General features: G+C 40.2%; 2 protein-coding genes across 2 annotated transcripts in view; one reads left to right on the top strand and one right to left on the bottom strand.

The window, feature by feature from the left end:
• The window catches only part of LOC125237249 (thyroid receptor-interacting protein 11-like), a 122345-nt gene extending 108399 nt beyond the window's left edge, over positions 1-13946 (bottom strand). Inside the window, exon 1 of the mRNA XM_048144264.1 lies at positions 13640-13946. Coding sequence (XP_048000221.1) covers positions 13640-13810 — 171 coding nt within the window. The 5' untranslated portion in view covers positions 13811-13946. The remainder of the gene's footprint in view (positions 1-13639) is intronic.
• A 327-nt stretch (positions 13947-14273) lies between these two features.
• On the top strand, positions 14274-20929 carry LOC125237188 (zinc finger protein 268-like). Its single transcript, XM_048144181.1, has 3 exons — positions 14274-14783; positions 15186-15935; positions 18942-20929. The coding sequence occupies exons 1-3, from the start codon at positions 14475-14477 to the stop codon at positions 20325-20327; spliced, it is 2445 nt and encodes an 814-aa protein (XP_048000138.1). The 5' UTR covers positions 14274-14474; the 3' UTR covers positions 20328-20929.
• The last annotated feature ends 723 nt before the right edge of the window (positions 20930-21652 follow it).

The following is a 21652-nucleotide window of genomic DNA, read 5'->3' on the forward strand; positions in this document are numbered from 1 at the left end:
TATTTTTGGCTTTTTAGTTTCTCCGTGTTTTGTAACACGCTTTTTTTGAAGGCGGTTTTATTTTTTGTTAAAAAGTTAATTTATTTGTTGATTTTTAGTGGTTCCTAGTGATATTATATGTGTCAGTCCGAATATATGTACAGTAGTGAAAGAATTATCCTTTAACTCCTAACCGTTGAGGAGTTGACCTTCCATCATCAGCTCAGCCACATAAAATTATTACCATCAGGCGTAAATACTGGTGTACCTTTGAAAAATACACTAAGAACATTACATGTGCCTATAACATTTGAAGAGTTCCCTCGATTTCTCCAAGATCCCATCATCAGACCCCGACTTGGTGCCAATGGGACCATCTCGGGGTTATACCCGTTCGATCAAAAAAAAAATTTTGAAAATCGGTCCACGATTCTCGGAGATATCAAGTAACATACATACAAAAAAAAAATAAAAAAAAAATAAAAAAAAACATTCAGTCGAATTGAGAACCTCCTCCTTTTTTGAAGTCGGTTAAAAAAAGAAAAAATACGTGTCCGAAATTCTTTGATAATCTAACTGACGGACTAATTCGTTTTTTTTTAGTCGTCTCGCCTATTATGTACGTGTATTACACATTACACAATAGGATAGGAGCATTCAGAAAATCTCAAGCTGTCAATACATGTCTATATTTTTTATGTTTTTCTTCGTATTCGATCTATCTATCTAGTATAATTCACTTAATCTATGCTATATCCGTTCTAATAATACGACCCACTGCGCAGAATCGGGTGACATACTTATTTAAACATTGCAAAACGTTATTTTTCAATAGTTCCTGTATCCATTGATGGATTCAGTTGGATTGACTTGCAAATTGGGGCTAACACGTCAGAGTTCGCTCGAGGTTTGACGCAGGTTTTTTTTTTTTAGTTTGTATTAGGGCAGGGTATCCATATCCATAGTAATATTATAAATAAGAAAGTGTGTGTCTGTTTGTTTGTCCGTCTTTCACGGAAAAACGGAGCGACGAATCGACGTGATTTTTTAGGTGGAGATAGTTGAAGGGATGGAGAGTGACATAGGGTACTTTTTGTCTCTTTCTAACGCGAGCGATGCCGCGGGCAAAAGCTAGTGAGTTATATATGTATAGCAAGAAACAAGGGTTGTCGTAGGTCTAGGGTATACCGTGGCCTCATTAGCCAATACGGGAGTCCCACATAACCGCTCGGGTCCCCCCTCGCACCCGAGTGGTATGCGGAACGCATTTCCCCCCCTAAAAAAAAAAAAAGGTCTACGGTTCGGAAATACTTCTCCCGTCACCACACTAGGGACACAGTATAACAAAGAGTACTATCGTACAGTATAGCCACTCCCTCCCCGCTGAAAGTGCCGCCCACCCCCTCTCGGCTACCTCACAGTTACCGCCTGTCAAAAACGCGACCAGTCGACCTGTCATATTTCACTCATACAGGCATGGTACGCGCTCACCTACACGAGCTTAGACTGTGTGCTGGGAACGCGCCACTTTCATATATTTGATCGCCAGTGTCCGAGGTGTGCTAGGGATGGCAGGTGTAGGTACCTAAGTATCATGAGATTGATAAGAAACATACCAACCTGAGCATTTCTTTTTTTTTGCCACTTTTATGAAGTGTGATATTTTTGAAAAAAAAAAATGCTATTTCTACTCAGAATTACTAGCTTTTTCAATCCTAGTAGTTAAAAAAATTGTCCCATACGATTTTTTCTTATTTTGTTACCATTTTCCGTACATGTTGTATGGGGTAACAAAAGAGGAAAGTAATAAAAATGTATGGAAATTCTGGGACACTTTTTGTCTCCCAGTGAGATTGAAAGTACTCATGATTCTGAGTACAATTGACCTAAAACTCCCTAAAACAATCAAAAATTTTTTATTGGCAAAAAAAAAAAGAAATGCTCACCTGTATAAAGTGACGACCGGTCTGGCTCGGTAGTGACCCTGTCTGCTGAGCCGCGGTCCCAGGTTCGAATCCCGGTAAGGGCATTTATTTGTGTGATGAGCACAGATATCTGTTTCTGAGTCATGGATGTTTTCTATGTATATAAGTATGTATTTATCTATTTAAGTATGTATATCGTCGCTTAGCACCCATAGTACAAGCTTTGCTTAGTTTGGGGCTAAGTTGATCTGTGTAAGGTGTCCCCCAATATTAAAAAAAAAAAAAGAACGCACAACCTGTATAAATTTAAATACATGACTTGTCAAGAGGGCGCTGTTATTCTGATGTATGCGGTGACAGTTCAGTTTATAGTATGAAGAAAATAGTTCTAATGAAATTCCGCAAGATGGCGCGTAGTCATATATTTCTGGTTAGGCTTTAGTACTTCATTTTAGCAAAGAGGATAAAGTATTATAGAGAGTTACTGTCAAAGTAAAATATGTAGAAACTGAAGAACCTAAACCTGAATATGAAGAACTGCATGACCTAATTCCTCCTTCTCCTTTCCATCTTCGGACGTCCAGGCGAGAGGAACGAATGCATCCGTATGTGGTTAGTGTTCCATTTATCCGCACAAAGCGATTTGCCTCATCCTTTGTAATGCGGACTGCAAAGGAATGGAATGCGCTCCCAGCATCGGTGTTCCCAGATAAATACGACCTCGGTCTTTAAACGTAGAGTGAATAGGCTATTACTGAATCGGTGAGCTCCATCTTAGACTCTGTCTTCACTTCCCATCAGGTGTGACTAGGGTCAATCGCCGATCAGTCCATAATAAAAAAAAAAAATGTAATCACAGTGCATAGACACATCTCTCAACACAAGCTCAAAACTTTAAACCTCAGCTTTGACAATTTGGCCCATATTCTTAGCTTGATAATTATGTATTTTTAAATTAAAGGAAAAATGGAAAAATTCACACCTCCGGCAGGACTCGAACCTGCGAATTTATCCATGCTTTCCCTCAATTCTCAACCGCCTTAGGGTGGCGTTATAGCAAACACGTAAGAATAGATCTTAACAGAGAGAGGTGTGAATTTTTCCATTTTTCCTTTAATTTAAAAATATGTAATATCGCTCGTAGACGTTTCTGCATGATAAAAAACAAATTTTGATAATTATGTGTTAAAATTTCAGATATTAATATTAGCCCCATCTAGCCGAGCATCCCCCAAAGGTGTAACGCCATCTAAGGCCACCGTACCTATTTCTGTATGGTTCTGAGGTACGTTTTTTTCTTAGACTGTAGCTGTCTATACGAAGTTACATATGTCTTTGATTTTAGCTTTACCAAAGTCAAGTAAAAAAGCTAAAAAATTAAAATTTTGAAAAAACCCCCGACCGCGACATATTAGTAGACCGATTTTCATGAAACATGGCTAAGAACACTCCCGACTAACTCAGCTTTCAGACAAAAAAAAACTAAATCTAAATCGGTTCATCCGTTCGGGAGCTACGATGCCACAGCCAGACACACACAGACAGACATGTCAAACTTATAACACTCCGTCGTTTTTGCGTCGGGGCACATCTCGGACACTAGCGATCAAATATATGAAAGAGGCGCGTTCCTAGCACACATTCTAAGCTCGTGTAGGTGAACGCGTACCATGCTTGTGTGAGTGAGATGTGACAGGTCGACTGTTCGCGTTTTTGACAGGCGGTAACTGTGAGGTGACCGAGAGGGAGTGGGCGGCACTTTCAGCGGGGAGCGGGAGTGGCCATACTGTACGATAGTACTCTTTATTATACTGTGGTCGGGGGTTAAAAATAAAAACAGACGCAACATAGTTGAGTACAGTTTGTTAAGTCCCGGACCCGCATGAAGCTCGAAAGCTGCCCGTTATCAGTGAGATACAAGATAGCTTATCTACCCTACCCTACGTGAACTGGGTATAGTTGGAAACGATATGTTGCTAACTTGGGACAGCCACCTGCAGTTTTCTTTTTATTATTATTACAAATCGGCTTACTGATGTGCCGACGGAAAGTATCCAAAATTCTGAAATTTTCACATAGGAAAACTTTCCACACTTTGTTGACGACCGGTCTGGCTCAGTCGCCCTGCCTGCTAAGCCGCGGTCCTGGGTTGGAATCCCGGTAACGGCCCAGCCACGACATTGGTCTAAGCGCGACAGCGGTGAGCGGCAACCATATGTGCGAATGAAAAGTCCCATCGCTGTGTCTCGCTTCAATGTATGGTCGCCGCTCGCCGCTGTCGCGCTTAGACCAATGTCGTGGCTGAGCCGTAAGGGCATTTATTTGTGTGATGAATACAGATATTTATTCCTGAGTCATGGATGTTTTCTATGTATATAAGTATGTATTTATCTATATAAGTATGTATGTCGTCGCTTAGCACCCATAGTATAAGCTTTGCTTAGTTTGGGGCTAAGTTGATCTATGTAAGGTGTCCCCAATATTTATTTATTTATTTCTCTTTAGCCTGATTCTACCCTTCGGGTGTAGGCCTCCTTCAACATGCGCCACTCGTCAGGTCACGGTTCTGTGCGATCTGTAGGCCTAGCACATGATGGCCGCGGGAGTATGTCGCCGCGAGATAGACTACCTGTCCTTATGTCATTAATACAATTAGACAAAGACGTGTCATCTATCTCGCGGCGACATACTCCCGCGGCCATCATGTGCTAGGCCTACTGGAGCCACTTCCTCCCAGGAGTCCTTTTGATATCGTCCGCCCAAAGCATCTGCGGTCTTTTTGACGACGCTCTTCTCCCCATGGTCGCCATTCAAGTAGTATTTTATTCCAAGAGTCGTTTATTTTACGTGAAAGTTTCGTGAATTTTTCAAGAGATTTAAGATTTTTTTTGGAAAGGCTCCGCAACTACTTACTCATGGAACTAGCCGGGGCGAAGACGTGGCCTACGCCGATGTATGGATCGCCCAGAACTCCCAGGTGCCTGCTGTTCACCCTTGATTTGTAGGTTGCTGGGTTATATGAACTGGGAAATTATAGACCGGCAAAGAATTCCGCTCCTTGGCAGTGCGTATAAAAAAAATAACAAGAATTCTAAACTTAATTACTCTAAGGTTCTAGGGTGAACAGGCATTTTAGGGCGAGCTCACTCCATGGGAGGCCACGCCTGTGGCTAAGAGTAAGCCCATTTATAATTTTTAACCCACTTCAAAAAAGGAGGAGGTTCTCAATTCGACTGAATTTTTTTTAAAGCCCTACACATTGCATCATTAGACCTAGGTATAATGTTGTCTCGCTCACACACTGTTGTGGCGTGCGAACCTGCATCAGCCATAAACGACATAATCAGGTCAATGACCTAATAAGTTAATATACACGACACACGTGGCAACGACACGAGCTTTATTATAGGCAAAGAGCTAGCGCGGAAAAGGGTATACATAAAAATCGAAATAAGATGTCATATATTAAAGAAAAAAAATGACGAGCACCACCAGTGGTGAAGGCCGGATCCGAACCGGCGTCTTTAGCAATCCGGGCTAACGCCATGAACCCCTAGGCCACCTCGCCACAGCGGAAGCCGTCGAAATTTCTCTTATGTCATCTTTGTAAGACTAGGCGTTTTTGACCAACTCTAAGGGCAAGCAGTAGGTGCTTGCACCTCCTATACGAAACCTTTACAGGTTTACGATAGCTAGAGAGACTGGTGCTGCCATCTATATGCAACTATGGGAACAAATCAAATTATTTTACCAAATATTTTGATCTGTGTTTATTAAGTTTTCGAATTCGCACGAAGCGCTTTGCTTCTTCTTTTCTTACGCGCACTGCCAAGGAGTGGAATTCCTTGCCAGCGGCTATATTTCCGAGCTCATACAATCCGACAACCTTCAAATATAAGGTAAACACGCATCTTCTGGGCGCGCTCATTCCATCGTAGTCCACGTCTTTGCCTAGTCTGTGGCCAAGAAGCCCATTTATAATAATTTAAAAAAAGTTACAGTAGAGTAGCCAAAAGCTTCTAGCCTTATAAAGACTGCTTGTATTTCAAAAATTTCATCTGTCTTCGTCATAAACCGGTGTTTATGGTTGAACTGAGGGGGGACTGAAATCTTCTCGAGGCTGTGGCGTAGTGTTAGAGCCGGCGTAGCTTTATTTGACGTTTATATGCGCATTGTAATATGCCTACTTGAAAAATAAATATTTCACTTTTTTTTTCTCATTTTCAAACTCAGATGCTGGTTCGACCTTATTTTGCTGGCGTGAGGCATAATGGGCGTTTTCGAAGCTAGCCCTTGTACTATAATGGTCACCCCATTATTGGTTGATTGTGAATTATTGGATTTTTTATATGAACCAAATATATTAAAACAAAGTGATAAGCTCCATAGACAGGAAGTACAAGTAAAATAATAATAATCCAGCCAAAACACGACCAACTGTTTTACGATCAGGGGGGTTACCATGACGTGCTAAAGCCGTTCAGTTTAGGTTGAGAGAGAGGGACGGAGCTATGTAACTGCTATAGCTATGTCCCTTTCTCTCAACCTAAACTGAACGTCTTTAGTACGTCATGGTAACCCCCCAGGCCTGCTAGTAGAATGGCATTTCTGCCACGCAACACGCCAAATACGCAAGAGCGATAGAGATAGATATCTACGAAAGAGATATTGCCGTGAGCGTTTCGTTAGCGTTTGTGCATTCGGCTACGCACACAGTACATGCATACTCATGCCTGTATACCCATTAGGGGTAGGCTGATCACACGAAAGCACACAAGCTTTAGTGCCACTCTTGGCAACTAAGGGATTCAAAGGAAACGAAAATGTGGCATTGCAGTGCCAGCCTCTCACCTATGGCACAGTCAAACCCATATCCCACAGTTGACTTCTACAACACCCATGGGGGAGGAAAGGAGTGAGGTGTTTCTTAAGACGCTACAGGAGCGAAAATGCTAAAATGGAAAGGAGCCCCCTTTCAATTTGGGAATTTTAGTTAAATATACTAGTGTTATTAACTATATTTATCGAAAAAAAAATGATCCATTCAGAACAACTCAGTTAAAAGATATTGCGTAAAAATATTTCAAATCGAGGTTCTGTGGCGACCACTGCGCACATCGTAATAAACTATAAAACTCATAAACCTCCCCACCGAGGTCGGTTAACTTAGCCGATAGCTCGCGACCTGAGAGCCGGTTGGTTGGGAATTACACAGCCCATGCAGCTGGCGTCAGCGGTATATCAGTCGGCGCTCGCGCCGCGCCGGCAGTGCGATCTCGACTTCCACGGCGAATGCACGTTCCCCCGCTTACCGATCCGCTACTGACGCGAGTGCTGTGCTTACGCATAATTTAGTGTTATTTCGCTTTCTTTCGTGTTCCTTCCTACTGACTATCTTCTGTACTTTCTCTTCACCTGTGCTTGTGCTTTCTTATGCTTGTAAACGTGCTTAAACTCTTATAAATTATACATAGTGTGTCTACAACGGATTTATTATTTGAACGCCCGGTAGGCACCCTATATTGGTGACCTCCGATATTGAACTATAATACGCAAGTGACTATTAATAGCTAGTGCAGTTATCAGCATGGGTAGCAAAGGTGAAAAAGACAATGCCGCCGCCGGGGCTAGCGCATCGCAGCCGCCTGCGGATGACGTGGACTCTAACGGTTCCGTGTTTAAAGTGTCCGTGCGCGCGCCGCCATTTTATCCCGCCGAGCCCGCTTTATGGTTTAGCCAAATGGAAGCTCAGTTCGAAGTATCGGGTATAACGACTGAATCTACGAAATATAATTATATTGTGTCGCAATTAGAACAACAGTACGTACTAGAAGTTAAGGATATAATAACGAATCCTCCAGCGATCAATAGATATACCAAATTAAAAACCGAGCTTATATCTAGATTGTCCGCGTCGCAAGAAAAACGGGTGTTGCAATTAATGAAGCATGAAGAGCTAGGAGAAAGAAAACCGTCACAGCTTTTGAGACATTTACGTACGTTGGCCGGTAAAACAGTAACGGACGACTTTTTGAAAACGGTGTGGTCTAGTCGCTTGCCTAGCGGTTTGCAAACGTTGATAGCATCCCAAACCAGTGCCACGATGGAAGAGTTGGCCGATTTAGCGGACAAGGTGCATGATATCGCACCTCAGATGCCCCAGGTATGTGCTGTAGGTGGAGATCCTTACGCCATAGAGATGGCAAAGCAGATGGCTAACCTGGCAAGGGAGGTAGCGTCACTTAAGGCCAATTTTGAAAACCAATCGCACGCATCAAGGTCTGGCACGCGTAATGGTTACCGCGGTAGAAGTCGTACGCCATCTTCGGGCCGGCGCAGAGACCGGTCAGCGTCGAGGAACAAAGATCCGTCAGTGTGCTGGTACCACAACAGATTTGGGGATAAATCGACACGGTGTACCAGGCCTTGCAATTATCCGGGGTCGGAAAACTTCGACGGCAGCCGGAAGTAGCGGCTAACGACTGCCAACGTAAGCCGAGCCGCCTCTTCGTGATGGATAACAACTCTAAGGTTCTATTCCTGGTGGATACGGGATCAGATTTGTGCGTGTACCCGCGCACTGCTCTTAGAGGACCGCGTAAGAAAACTAATTACGAGTTATTCGCAGCAAACGGCACTCTGATAGAAACTTACGGCTCGGTTCAACTGCAACTCAATTTAGGTCTGCGCCGGGTGTTTAACTGGAGTTTCGTGGTCGCCGATGTATCTAAGCCCATTATAGGGGTTGACTTTCTGTGCCATTTTGATATTTTGGTTGATTGCAGAAACCAGCGCCTTATTGACAACTGTACTACACTCACCGTGAGGGCCCCAGCTCAGCCAGCAGCAGAGACCATGATGGCCATATCTTCGGTGAAGGTGACTGCGGGAGAATCCAGGTATCTTGATATTTTGAGACAATACCCAGACATCACTCGGCCAGCAGGTACGCCTACAGTTCCCAAGCATAATACTGTGCACCATATACGTACCACGCCTGGACCACCTGTGTCAAGCAGACCTCGTCGTCTCCCTCCTGATCGTCTCAAGATTGCTCAGAAAGAGTTTGAGGCCATGCTTCAAAATGGTACGGCGATAAGATCTGAGAGTCCGTGGTCGTCTCCGCTTCATTTAGCTCCTAAGAAGAATGACGGTTGGCGGCCATGCGGTGATTACCGTGCTTTGAATGCACGCACCATCCCAGATAAGTACCCAGTTCGGCACATACAGGACTTCACGCAACAGCTGGCTGGCAGCAAGGTGTTCTCCAAAGTCGACCTGGTGAAGGCGTATAACCAAATTCCGGTTTACCCCCCTGACATTCCCAAGACGTCCATAATTACGCCGTTTGGATTATTTTCCTTCCCGTACATGACGTTCGGTTTGAGGAACGCTGCGCAGACGTTTCAACGTTTTATTGACGAGGCACTCAGGGGCTTGGACTACTGCTACGGGTACCTTGACGACATCTTGATCTTTTCTTCGAGCGAGAACGAGCATGAGGAGCATCTGCGTCAGCTGTTCCAGAGGCTGTCAGACTATGGAATCCTCATCAACGCAGCGAAGTGCGAATTTGGGGTGTCATCCATCACCTTCCTGGGCCATGAGGTGTCAGCAGAGGGCATTCGTCCACTCCAGTCCAAGGTTCAGGCGATTTTGGATTATCCTGTTCCTAAGAACGTGAAAGAGCTGCGTAGATTTCTCGGGATGATGAATTTCTATCGAAGGTTTGTACCAGGGGCATCAGCACTTCAGACAAAGCTGAACGTCGTTCTGAGTGGGCCGAAGAAGAAGCCAAACCAAGAGATCGAGATGACACCAGATATGTTGGAGGCATTCGCAGCATGCAAAGAAGGTTTGTCCAAAGCTGCCATTTTAGCACATCCGCAGACAGATGTCGAGCTGGCCATCTTCACAGACGCCTCAGATGTCTCAATTGGAGGCGTGCTGCAACAGCGAGTGTCACAAGGGTCGTGGGAACCTCTCGCATTCTTCTCTCGTCATCTTAAGCCTTCGCAGAAGAAGTACAGTCCGTACGACAGGGAGCTCCTGGCCATCTACGAAGCTATATGCCATTTCCGCCACATGGTCGAGGCCAGGCCGTTTACCGTCTATACGGACCATAAACCACTGACGTTCGCGTTCACTTCAACGAGAGAGAAATGCTCCCCCAGGCAGTTCCGCTATTTTGATTTCATTTCCCAATTTACTACAGATGTCCGTTACATAGCCGGGAAAGACAACGTGGTAGCGGACGCGCTTTCCAGAGTAGAGGAGATAGGCGAGCTCGTAGACTACGAAGCCTTGGCACGGGCGCAAAACGATGACCTTGAATTGAAAGACCTTATACAAAATGGGTCTGGTCTCAATTTAAAGAAAATTCAGTTGCCTGGCGCTCAAGCACAACTTTATTGTGACGTCTCGACAGAAAACGTAAGGCCTTATATCACTGATGCTTTCCGAAGACCGGTGTTCAGTGCTATGCACAGTCTGAGCCATCCAGGTGCCAGGGGTTCTGCCAGAATGGTCGCCCAAAGATTCGTGTGGCCTGGTATTAAAAGAGATTGTCGCCAGTGGGCGAAGGAATGCGCAGATTGCCAGAGAAACAAAATCTCGCGCCATACAACCTCTCCTATATCTCCTTTCCCTACTCCATCTGACCGATTTTCCCATGTCCACATGGACATTGTAGGGCCTTTACCATACTCTTCTGGTTACAGATACTGCCTCACGGTCATCGATCGCTTCACGCGTTGGCCTGAGGCGTACCCTTTGCCTGATATCACGGCAGAGACCTGCGCGCGAGCCTTCGTCGCGGGTTGGGTTGCCCGCTTTGGCTGCCCTCAGAAGATCGTCACGGACAGGGGCGCGCAGTTCCAGTCTGAACTGTTCCGCGCTCTGTCAGCCATCCTGGGCGCCGAGCATCGCCCCACCACTTCGTACCATCCTGCCTGCAACGGGATGGTGGAGCGCCTGCACAGACAGCTGAAATCGGCTATCATGTGCCACACCAACACTCACTGGACCGAGGTACTCCCGCTGGTGCTGCTGGGCATCCGCAGCGCCTGGAAAGATGACGTGCAGTCTTCAGCAGCCGAGCTGGTATATGGGGAACCCCTGCGCCTGCCCGGCGAGTTCTTCGCGCCTACCACGGGAGTCACAGTGGACTACGCTGACTTCGCATCGAGACTGCGCAGCCACATCTCCAGTTTGAATCCGGTACCAGGATCTAGGCACGTTCAGAAAGCATTCTACGTGCCAAAAGACCTGAGTACAGCAGACCATGTGTTTCTTCGTCAAGGACCTGCAAAGAGAGCCTTAGATTCCCCATACACTGGTCCTTATAAGGTGCTGCAGCGAGGTGACAAGACCTTCAAGATCGACGTCAAAGGTAAAGAGAATACCGTGACAATAGACAGACTCAAACCAGCATACATGGCCAAAGATGACGACTCCAGGTGTTCCAGTTCCAGCGGAGCTCCAGCCACTCCAGCACCGAGTCCAGTAGAGCCGGCAACCACTAGGAAGACACGCTGCGGTCGATCAGTGCGCTTCCCAGATTACTATCGACCGTAGCAAGCAACGGTCTCAGTGGGGGAGTAGTGTGGCGACCACTGCGCACATCGTAATAAACTATAAAACTCATAAACCTCCCCACCGAGGTCGGTTAACTTAGCCGATAGCTCGCGACCTGAGAGCCGGTTGGTTGGGAATTACACAGCCCATGCAGCTGGCGTCAGCGGTATATCAGTCGGCGCTCGCGCCGCGCCGGCAGTGCGATCTCGACTTCCACGGCGAATGCACGTTCCCCCGCTTACCGATCCGCTACTGACGCGAGTGCTGTGCTTACGCATAATTTAGTGTTATTTCGCTTTCTTTCGTGTTCCTTCCTACTGACTATCTTCTGTACTTTCTCTTCACCTGTGCTTGTGCTTTCTTATGCTTGTAAACGTGCTTAAACTCTTATAAATTATACATAGTGTGTCTACAACGGATTTATTATTTGAACGCCCGGTAGGCACCCTATAGTTCCACTCTCGACTGTTTCCTCCTTCAAAACTTAATCAATCGTATTGAAAATAGAGAATCTGATTAACAACGAAATTTTTTTTTTGTGTCGGAACTGTCGGACTGTTTAGTTGTTTTTACTAATTTGTTACCAAATTTGTATATCACACCTTTGTTTGCGCCATAATCAACAAGGCCATTGTGGAAATTTTTAATGGGCTCTAGCGTCTTTAAAAATAAGAATATTAAAAAAATCAAAACAGTCCGACACAGATAAAAATAATAATATTCTGTGTTGAAAAAATCATTGCTGCATCATTGCATTTTCAAAAACCAGGGAGGAAATAGTCGAGAATGTTTCTATGGAGAATTGACCCCTCCTGTATCGTCTTAACCTGGCCATGTGAGATTGGCTCAACCAAATTGATCTGCATGTGCAAAATTGTTTTGGCTGTGAGAAATTATAAAGATATGTAAAATCTAACATAAAATCAATAAGAACAAAATCGATTATATGCCCTTTCCTTGTAGATTGAATTAAGAATTGCAAAAAAATTGTTTTAAATTGGCACTGTAGCAACCTGGCAACAGTGGCAACTATACTGTCTTTTTGTCTCATGGTTATACTATGGTAATAACACACCATACAAAAAAAACTTAATGATATGTGATTGCAACAAATGGGTACATTTAAATATTTTTTTTTTTTTAAATATTGGGGACACCTTACACAGATCAACTTAGCCCCAAACTAAGCAAAGCTTGTACTATGGGTGCTAAGCGACGATATACATACTTAAATAGATAAATACATACTTATATACATAGAAAACATCCATGACTCAGGAACAAATATCAGTGCTCATCACACAAATAAATGCCCTTACCGGGATTCGAACCCAGGACCGCGGCTTAGCAGGCAGGGTCACTACCGACTGAGCCAGACCGGTCGTCAAACATTGAGTTTAAAAAGCCAGGATTTCTTTAAGTATTGGTCTCAACCCAAGTCTGATCGCTGTGAGGACATGTATGTGTTCCCAAAATATGTGATCCGCTGCTTTTAAGTGAAATTTACTGATTATACTTATACTGATTATACACTTAAGTACAATAATTTAATAGGTAATTTAAAAATGAATTCAGTAAGATATGGTCCCGTGGACAAATTACCGAGACATAGGCCCTGAGTTTTACAGCAAATATCATTCAGTCTTATTTATTTAATCTTTATTGTACATAAAAATAAGGTACAAATGGCGGACTTAATGCCTCAAGGCATTCTCTACCAGTCAACCATTGGGCTAAATGGGCAGTCTTTATTCCTCTTAAGCATAAAAATGTTTATAAATTTGTTCCTTTACTTAATTTAAAATGTATATTGCTCATATTTCACTGTGCTTAACTACACCATTCATACTGTACCAATTTGAACCACTCACTGAGGTGCTAAACTAAACAATAAACATTATTTGTGACGTTTCTCAAAGACCTAAATATGTGTGCATAAACAATCTGACATCACCATTTTAATCCACTACTATTCGCAATTTGTACATGCATATGATTGTTAAAACTGTTATAAGAAGAATAAAAACATAATTATTGCGTGACCTTCACTCTAATCAAGAGATATTGCCTGTAATATCTCGTACAAAATCTAAACATAACCTGTCCAACCAGCTGTCAAGTACATCTATATTATGTATAGTTGTACATTGAAAACTCACCTCAAGCTCTTGATTGTGGCATTTCTCCTCAAGCTCCTTAAAAGAAGTCTCCGCCGCAGCTGCATTATCCCCGGTATCCTGACCAGGCACCTCAGATAACACTTCTGAAGCAAAGTTCGTAATCTGCCCCTTCAAACTGTTCAAACTCTGGTTTAAATTGAGCCACGACATGTTCGGTTTCTCTGGCCGACGTTACATATCACTGAGTACGATTTTAAGTGCAGTTGTAAAGATTAAATCTGAGTAAACAGTGTGAAAATTGCATTATTTTGCAACTGTGACAGGACTATGTCTAGTTGGCAAAACAAGTCGCGATTTGACGTTTCGTAATTCCTTTGAGATTCCCTTTTGCGCATGACGTAACTGATGCTGCAATGATGTCAGAAGTTATGTCTCGAATATTCTGGTGATATCAGTTGGTTTTTTTACAATTTACATACTTTGAACCCGTAAGGTGGCTACAAAGAAACAAATATCTAAGTAATAACTACGAAAGTGAAGTGGAATTGCCTATTCATAATTTCATGCGATTTTGCTACTTTATCATAACACAACTAAAAGTTATAGCGTTTTAAATAGTGCCTCAAACAAACTGACACTCGCCAACGCCGCGCCGGCGCAATATCGAGCTGCCGCCATTTTCTCCGCTTGACAGCAAAAAAGTCTAAAAAATTGTGTATCATTACTTGCTTGCTTTTATGTTACAAAATTGCATCAAGCCCATAAAACGTGGTTATAATTTTCTAGAAATGTTAACAAATAAAAGCACACATCATCGGATATCTAAGTTCTAGTGAAAAACTCATATTGACAAGTTAACCTAATCTGCTTCAAAATGGATTTGGACGAGCCAAATAAACTGTTGAATACTGATGATTTACCCAATGTAAATATTCTGAATTATCAGCTAGCAAAACCTAAAGCTGTAAACGATGGTGCTACGCCAAATTACAGAGTGGATTTGACTACAAAAAGAGCGGTAGAACTTCTGCTCGAAGGAACGCTTCGAAGCAAAGTTTGCCGCTATTGCTTGAGTGTGGCGTCTCCTCTCTCGGACTTGGACCAAATAATGCAGATAGCAGGCAGGGGCACGCTGTACAAAGTGACTATACGTGATATGGTTGCTTGTTTCCACCCTTTTAAGGTTAGTTACTTACATGTTATGTGACCCAGTTTGCTAATGATTACTGTAATGAAGAGGTCATTGTATGCGCAATGCATAGTTCATACGCGTTTCCTGATGTGTGCAAAGAATTTACAAGATAATACACATATTTCTCATTACATTAAACTTTCACCTTTATCACAGTAAATTTACCAGTCTGTTAAAAAGCAGACTGTATTTTGCTTGAACTAAACATCAGTAGTTTCATTTTTTTTATAAAGGTGGTAGTCAGGGGTATATATTGAACCAGAACATAATATTTTAAAAACCAATTTGGCTAATTGTTTCTTATATTTGCCGGTATACTCAATCTAACACCTCTATTTGAAAGAATGATTGCTATTATTTAGATTTATTTTATCAAGGTGTATTTTATTTCAGGCACTGAATGATCCCAACTTCCCAAGAAAAATCTGCAATAAGTGCCTTAACCGTTGCATCAGTGCATATCTCTTCACACAGCAGTGTGAACAGTCTGAGCGAGCATTACGGAATTGCTTTGAAGACATATACGCTAAAGTAGAAAAGCTAGACCCTCTAGATAAAACAAAAAAACGGGGTAGACAGAAGCGAAACCCAAATTATAATGTCTTATACACAGATCACGCAAAAGTGATAGATTACGCTGAACCAATCAGAAATATTGTAAACGTAAGATCTGTGTCACTAAGTCATGAAACAGTCATGTCCGATTTAGAATGCCCTAAGTGCTGGCAGATTTTTACTAAAATTGAAGATTTGATTATACATGAGAAAAGTCATCCCAGTAACGTGTGGTTCAACTGCCGACTGTGTGGAAAGTCGTTTGTAAAACGCTTGCAACTGAAACGGCATTTGAAATCACATGTAGGTTCGGAAATCGAGCCTGATGAAAAACACAATTTTCAATGTGGGACATGTGGTTTTGGGAGCGAGGACCATAGTGCGTACTTACAGCATATTGAGAAGCATAAATTCCAGTCGGTTCTACAGCATTTAGTGGAGAAGAAGATGGATAAACTGTGCACAGTCTGTTTGGATAAGAAACCGAAGCTTGTGGAGTTGGATAAGATGGTGCGGTTGCACGGAGGATATCCTGGAGTTACTGGTGACAAGACCCTTTATAGCATTTTGGGCTCCACATTGCCTGATGTGAGTATACTTTTTTATTTTTAGATATTAGTTCTATTTTAAAAATACAAAAATCACTGTCACTATACAAGAAGTTCTTAAGCACTAAGCCTTGTCAAAGTGTCTTCACTGAAGCTTCAGGACCGTTCACACTAAAGATCCTAGGACATTTTCATAATATTCTACTTCTTCATCAGCAAGTATGTGCTCATCATATCTATCTCCATTTCTCATTCTTTCGTATATTTGTATAGCAATTGAACACATCTTTCATTCCACAAAACAGTTGGTTTGCTATTGATACATGATTTGCATCAACATGTTGGGTATGCATAAGCTCTAATAGAATATAGGTGTAAATAGGTCAAAAAACAAGACAAAAAAAACAAGTGCTTCGTTTTAGCATGAAATTAAGGTACTCTCTGCATCTAGTATAAAATTATAAATCTCAGCAAGTCTTTTATTTATTTGAAGTTTATTTCACAAATATACACAACAATGTAGGTACAAACGGCTGACTTACTTCTAAAATGCATCTCGATACATACAATAGTACTCTTCTTAATTTGTATATAATACTGTAAATATGTTGTAAATTACTTGTATGTTGTAAATTATAAATATATTCCATACCTAGACTATGACACCATAGATTTGAGGCATGGTAGCATTTGTTAATTACATGTAACACAATTTTCCATATTTTGTTGAGTGCTTCATGCCTCATGGAAACGAAGTGCCAATGCCAATATCAATTGTCTTCATTTTCTAGAGAAAAACATACAAATACCAAGAACTGTATGTTCCACATCACGCAAAGATCACGAAATTTGCTAAACTGACCAAAGATAAGCCACAGAATGAACTGTTGGTTAGCTCCAGATCCAAAACTAATCAAATTGTAATTTCAAATCCACTGATCATTTCTAATGACAAATTTGACTGTGAAGAAATGTACCTATTCTTCTTTTCTGATCCCAGTCATTATAAAAATAGTGGCGAAGAAGTTGATGTAGATAAAAATAACTTGGGTGAAACTGCTAAACATGATAAGGATAAAGATCTAAATGCTTCAAATAATATCGTCATAGAATCGTCACCTGAAGAAATTGGTGAAGAAAATGAAATCATACACACAAACAATAAATCATTAAACAACTTAAACTATGTAATCGAAAGCAATGATGTAGTTGAAAACATAACCATTGCAAAAACAACAGGAAGTGAAACAGCCTGCAAGATTTGTTGGATATTCAAAAAACCATCTTGTAAAACTTGTATTTATAAGCAAAATATTGCTGAAAAATCAACTGACGAAGAAATTGAGCAGACAATTGACAACAATAAAATGAAATGTAAATATTGTTGGATTTTCAAAACACCAGATAAATGTGGCATCTGCAGTAACGGTACAAAGAAAAAACAACTCATCGATTTAGATAAAGAAGAAGAGAACAATATAATTGAATGCACAAATACTGATTCTCAAAGAAAAAGAAAATTGACTGAAGAAGGTATAACGAAATTGAGAAACAAGAAGTGGAACTGTCAAATATGTTTGACCACTAATGTTCAAGAGGGATTTAAATGTGTTTGCTGTGAATCTAACAGAAATAATCAAGAAGACAAATTGAAAGTTAATCTAGATGGCCAACATTCTTTTAAAATCTTTAAAACTGATGGTGAGTTAAGGAATCAGAAAGAAACTGAACTTCCTATTTTGAAGATTTCTGATGATATTAAAAGTGATAAAAAAGCAACTTTTGATAATACAGATAATACAGTCGATTTTGAAATGATACAATCACAGAATGAAGATACTTTTAAAATAATTGACTCTGAGAATTTAACTGACAGAAGAAATATTCAAGACCCTGAAGAAATGGATATTGTTGAAGAAGATAATATCCAAATTCTAACTCCAAAAGATCTCCAAATCCAAATTCCTAATCCTCTATTTTCGTTCAATATTACTCCCCATTTCAGTAATATTGCTGCCGAAACAAGAACAAGTAATGTTAATGCTCTGCAAAATAATTTAGAGCAAAGCGGCAATGTTTGCTCACACTCTGGATTAAAATTTAATATGGGAACGGGACCTTTGATAAACACTGGTACAGGAAGGAGAATCATAAGACCATTAAGAAGAATGGCTTACCATAAGTAATTTTAAGAAGTCAACTAGTTCTTTTATTTCAAAAATGCTTGTAATGTTTCATTCTAAGTAGACATACTGTTCGATGTATGATGTATCTCACTAAATATAATTGTTTAATTAGAAATAGTGTAATTAATGATTTTGTCACTTAATAATTGAAGGTTTTATAAATGGCAAGGCATAAATATATTTAGGCATGATGCAATTTGAAACATTTGCTTCAAACATTGTATTAATTAAAATATTTCAACAGGGGTCAATTTCATATAAGCGGATCAAAAATGCCTTTCCATTTGTAGTTACCATAATATCCTAAAAATAAGTAATGTTGTAGGCAATATCAAAGTTATTGTTAAAACACTTAAGATTATTAATGCTCCTAATATTCAGATGTTTCATTTCTATTGCATTCAACTACTGGATTATAAAACAGGTAATCTTCTTGATTACCTACTTACTAACTTGACAGTAGATACAAATAATTTTTCAAAAAATGATTTAATAATATCAGTTTGATTTAAGAGAGACCTCATGCTTATAACTTTCGCTTTTGTACACTTATTCCACTTACGGAAGCAGAACAGGACTATGAGGCTGGTTTTAGTGTCACGCGGACCGTCCGTGCGGAGCTATCCGCGCGACCAATTTGTATGAAGTTGAAGTTGTCGTCCGCGCCACTCTAAAACGCTCCCTGAAGTTAACACATATTAGTCCAGTGCGGATCGGTCCGCGCGGTCGGGTCGGTCCGCGTGACATTAAAACCAGCCTTACCATAAACTTACTATAAATTAGAAACAGGATTGTCATTATTGTAAAGTGTTATGTGATGCGATACTTGCCACTCACGTCTTTATCATTTCTTGTTACAGATGAATTCTGCAACCAACTACACAGGAACAAAAATATGCGAACAGTGCCTTGACAACGCTATAACTTCCTACGTGTTCATCAACCACTCAATCTACACCCGAGACAGACTTAATATCTGCGTCTCATCCATGCTAGATAGCCTAAACAAAGTTGACCAACCAGAAAACAATATATTCATAGAAATAGCTAAAGAATCTATTTTACCAATAAAAGAACAAGACTATTTCGATGATAACCTCCTACTTGAAGAAGAAGATGTTGATGAAACTAAATTAAAAGTAGATGTGCTTGAAGATGAATTCAGGAAACCTGATACTGATGAGAGTGAATCGGAACCCGAAATAAAAGATTACATCAATGCTTTCCTTAAAGAAGAGAGTCAAGATATAGATGTATTCAAAGATTCAAGCGAAATTAAGGAGGAGAAGAATATTGAAATTGACAATCCAGCAAAAAGAGTTACAAAGACATATACTAATAGAAAATTAGTAAATGGATATCAAGTAAAATATCCATCAGATAATGATGATTATTCTCTTGATGATGTCAGCGAATTCCTAACATTTAAAAAGAAAAAGAAGTCTAATAAACAGTATTACAAATACAAGCTTAAATGCCCAATGTGTAGCAAAAGCTTTATAACTGATTTCCATCTTCAAAGACACATTTTGAAGCATGTTAACAAGAAGGTTAAATGTCATATTTGTAGCAAAGAGTTTAAATCGAAATTCTTCCTATACGAGCATATTAAAATGGTCCATATTCTCGATAAGGCTAGATTCGTCTCTTGTAAAACGTGCGGCAGAAGTTTTGGGAATGAAGACAGATTGAAAGTGCACGAGAAATCTCATTTGTCGAAAGAATGTCAGTTGTGTGACAAGTTATTTGCTAGTCAGCGACATTTCGACAGTCATATGCAAAGGCATGCTGTGAAATTGAATCTGGTGAAGAGTAGTACACAAATTTGTAGTTTCTGCGAGAAAGATTATACAAACGATAACCAGCTTGCTCTACATGTGAATAAAGTGCATTTGCAAATCAAACCTTATTCGTGTGATATGTGTGAAAGGCAATTCTATACGGAGAGCAATTTGAATAAACATAAAAAGACTCATAGTTTGAAATCTAAAGAAAAGTGTGAATTGTGTAAGAAGAAATTCAATACGAGGAAAGCAATGGTCATACATCTTAGAAAACATACTGGTGAAACCCCTCACCGCTGTCCGCTCTGTGGCAAATCATTTTATTCAGAAATAAAAGCTAAAAACCACATGAGAAACTACCATGGAGGAACTTTGTACTGTAAATTGTGTAAAAGTGTGTTCTCAAGCAAATATGACCTAAAATCTCATGTTATTATGGTTCATAACAATGCGTTGTTATAGCATACGTTTAGTATAGATTTATTAGTGTACAGATAAGTAAAGAGAAGACTATTGGTTATTTTTATTCTGATAAAAATTGACTTGTGTATTTAGAATAAATAAAATGAAAAATAAATGAATATACAGATATAGATCATAATAAATATTTTCTGTGTAATTATAACCATCTCATATACAAATTTATTTGTCAATAACTTGTATGTTATTATAATGAATGAAATAGATTTTTTTACAACATAGGTGATGCCTCTTCGGTCACCAAAATGATTACTTTCAGAACTCTGAACAATGAATCTTTTTTAAGTTACTATTTTTCTTGTCATATTTTGCTATTTTCTGTTTGTGATGGCACAAAATGAGAAATAACTGTTCGTCTTAATGTATATGTATGATTAACACATGTTTTTCTGCTTCTCTCTCAATAGACAATAATGAATATGAATGCATAATATTGCATTTTCTTTGTGTAAACCTAATTAATACCAAGTCGTATAGTTTAATTTTATTGTATTTAGAGTCTAACATACATTCAATAGATTATATTTATTTAAGCTTAAGATTACTCTTTTTTTTTAGTAATAAATGTTTACAATGAACTTGCTTTTATTTGAATTATTCCAAAGTTAATCATGGACCACAAAATGGTGTTTGTTGTTTGTTTGTGTTTTTACTTGGTGAAACACCACAGAAGGGCCACTTTTGTCAAAGTTGTCCACCCCACTTTTTTTGTCACATGGGTATTTTTTCGCTATTCATACTCAGAAAACTTAGAATCGTGAGGTCTTTCGATCCTGATAGGAAGAAAAAAATGTCCCAAGATTTCCATACATTTTTCAAACCTTCCATTCCGTTACCGCCATACAAAATGTATGAAAAAATGGTAACGGTATAAGAAAAAACGTTGGGACACTTTTTTTCTCCTATTGGGATTGAAAGAGCTCGCGATTCTGAGTGGAAACCACATAAAACTTTCCAAATTTAAAAAAAAGTGGGGTGGACAACTTTGAAAAAATGGCCCGGAAAGCTCAAGATTTCAGTTTTCGTACCACCCGCTGAGCTCGTGGTTCTATTTTGAAATATTGCGCTAGCTTTTATGAATCTTGGCACGAGAACTGTTTAAAAAACATTCCTACAACCGAATAGAGAATCTCCTGGGAAAAGAAGTGGGATAAGAATAATTATTGTAGTCTGTCAAACAAATTACTAGAAAAAGGCGCGAAATTTTCTATAAGACATTCAAGCTTACAATTTTTAAATTTGACGCTATTTTGTTCTATTTCTGATTCTATCACATTATTTTAATTTGGCGCATTTTCTAATGGCAA

The sequence above is a fragment of the Leguminivora glycinivorella genome, chromosome 20 (genome assembly GCF_023078275.1).
Source record: "Leguminivora glycinivorella isolate SPB_JAAS2020 chromosome 20, LegGlyc_1.1, whole genome shotgun sequence".
Lineage (NCBI taxonomy): Eukaryota > Metazoa > Arthropoda > Insecta > Lepidoptera > Tortricidae > Leguminivora > Leguminivora glycinivorella.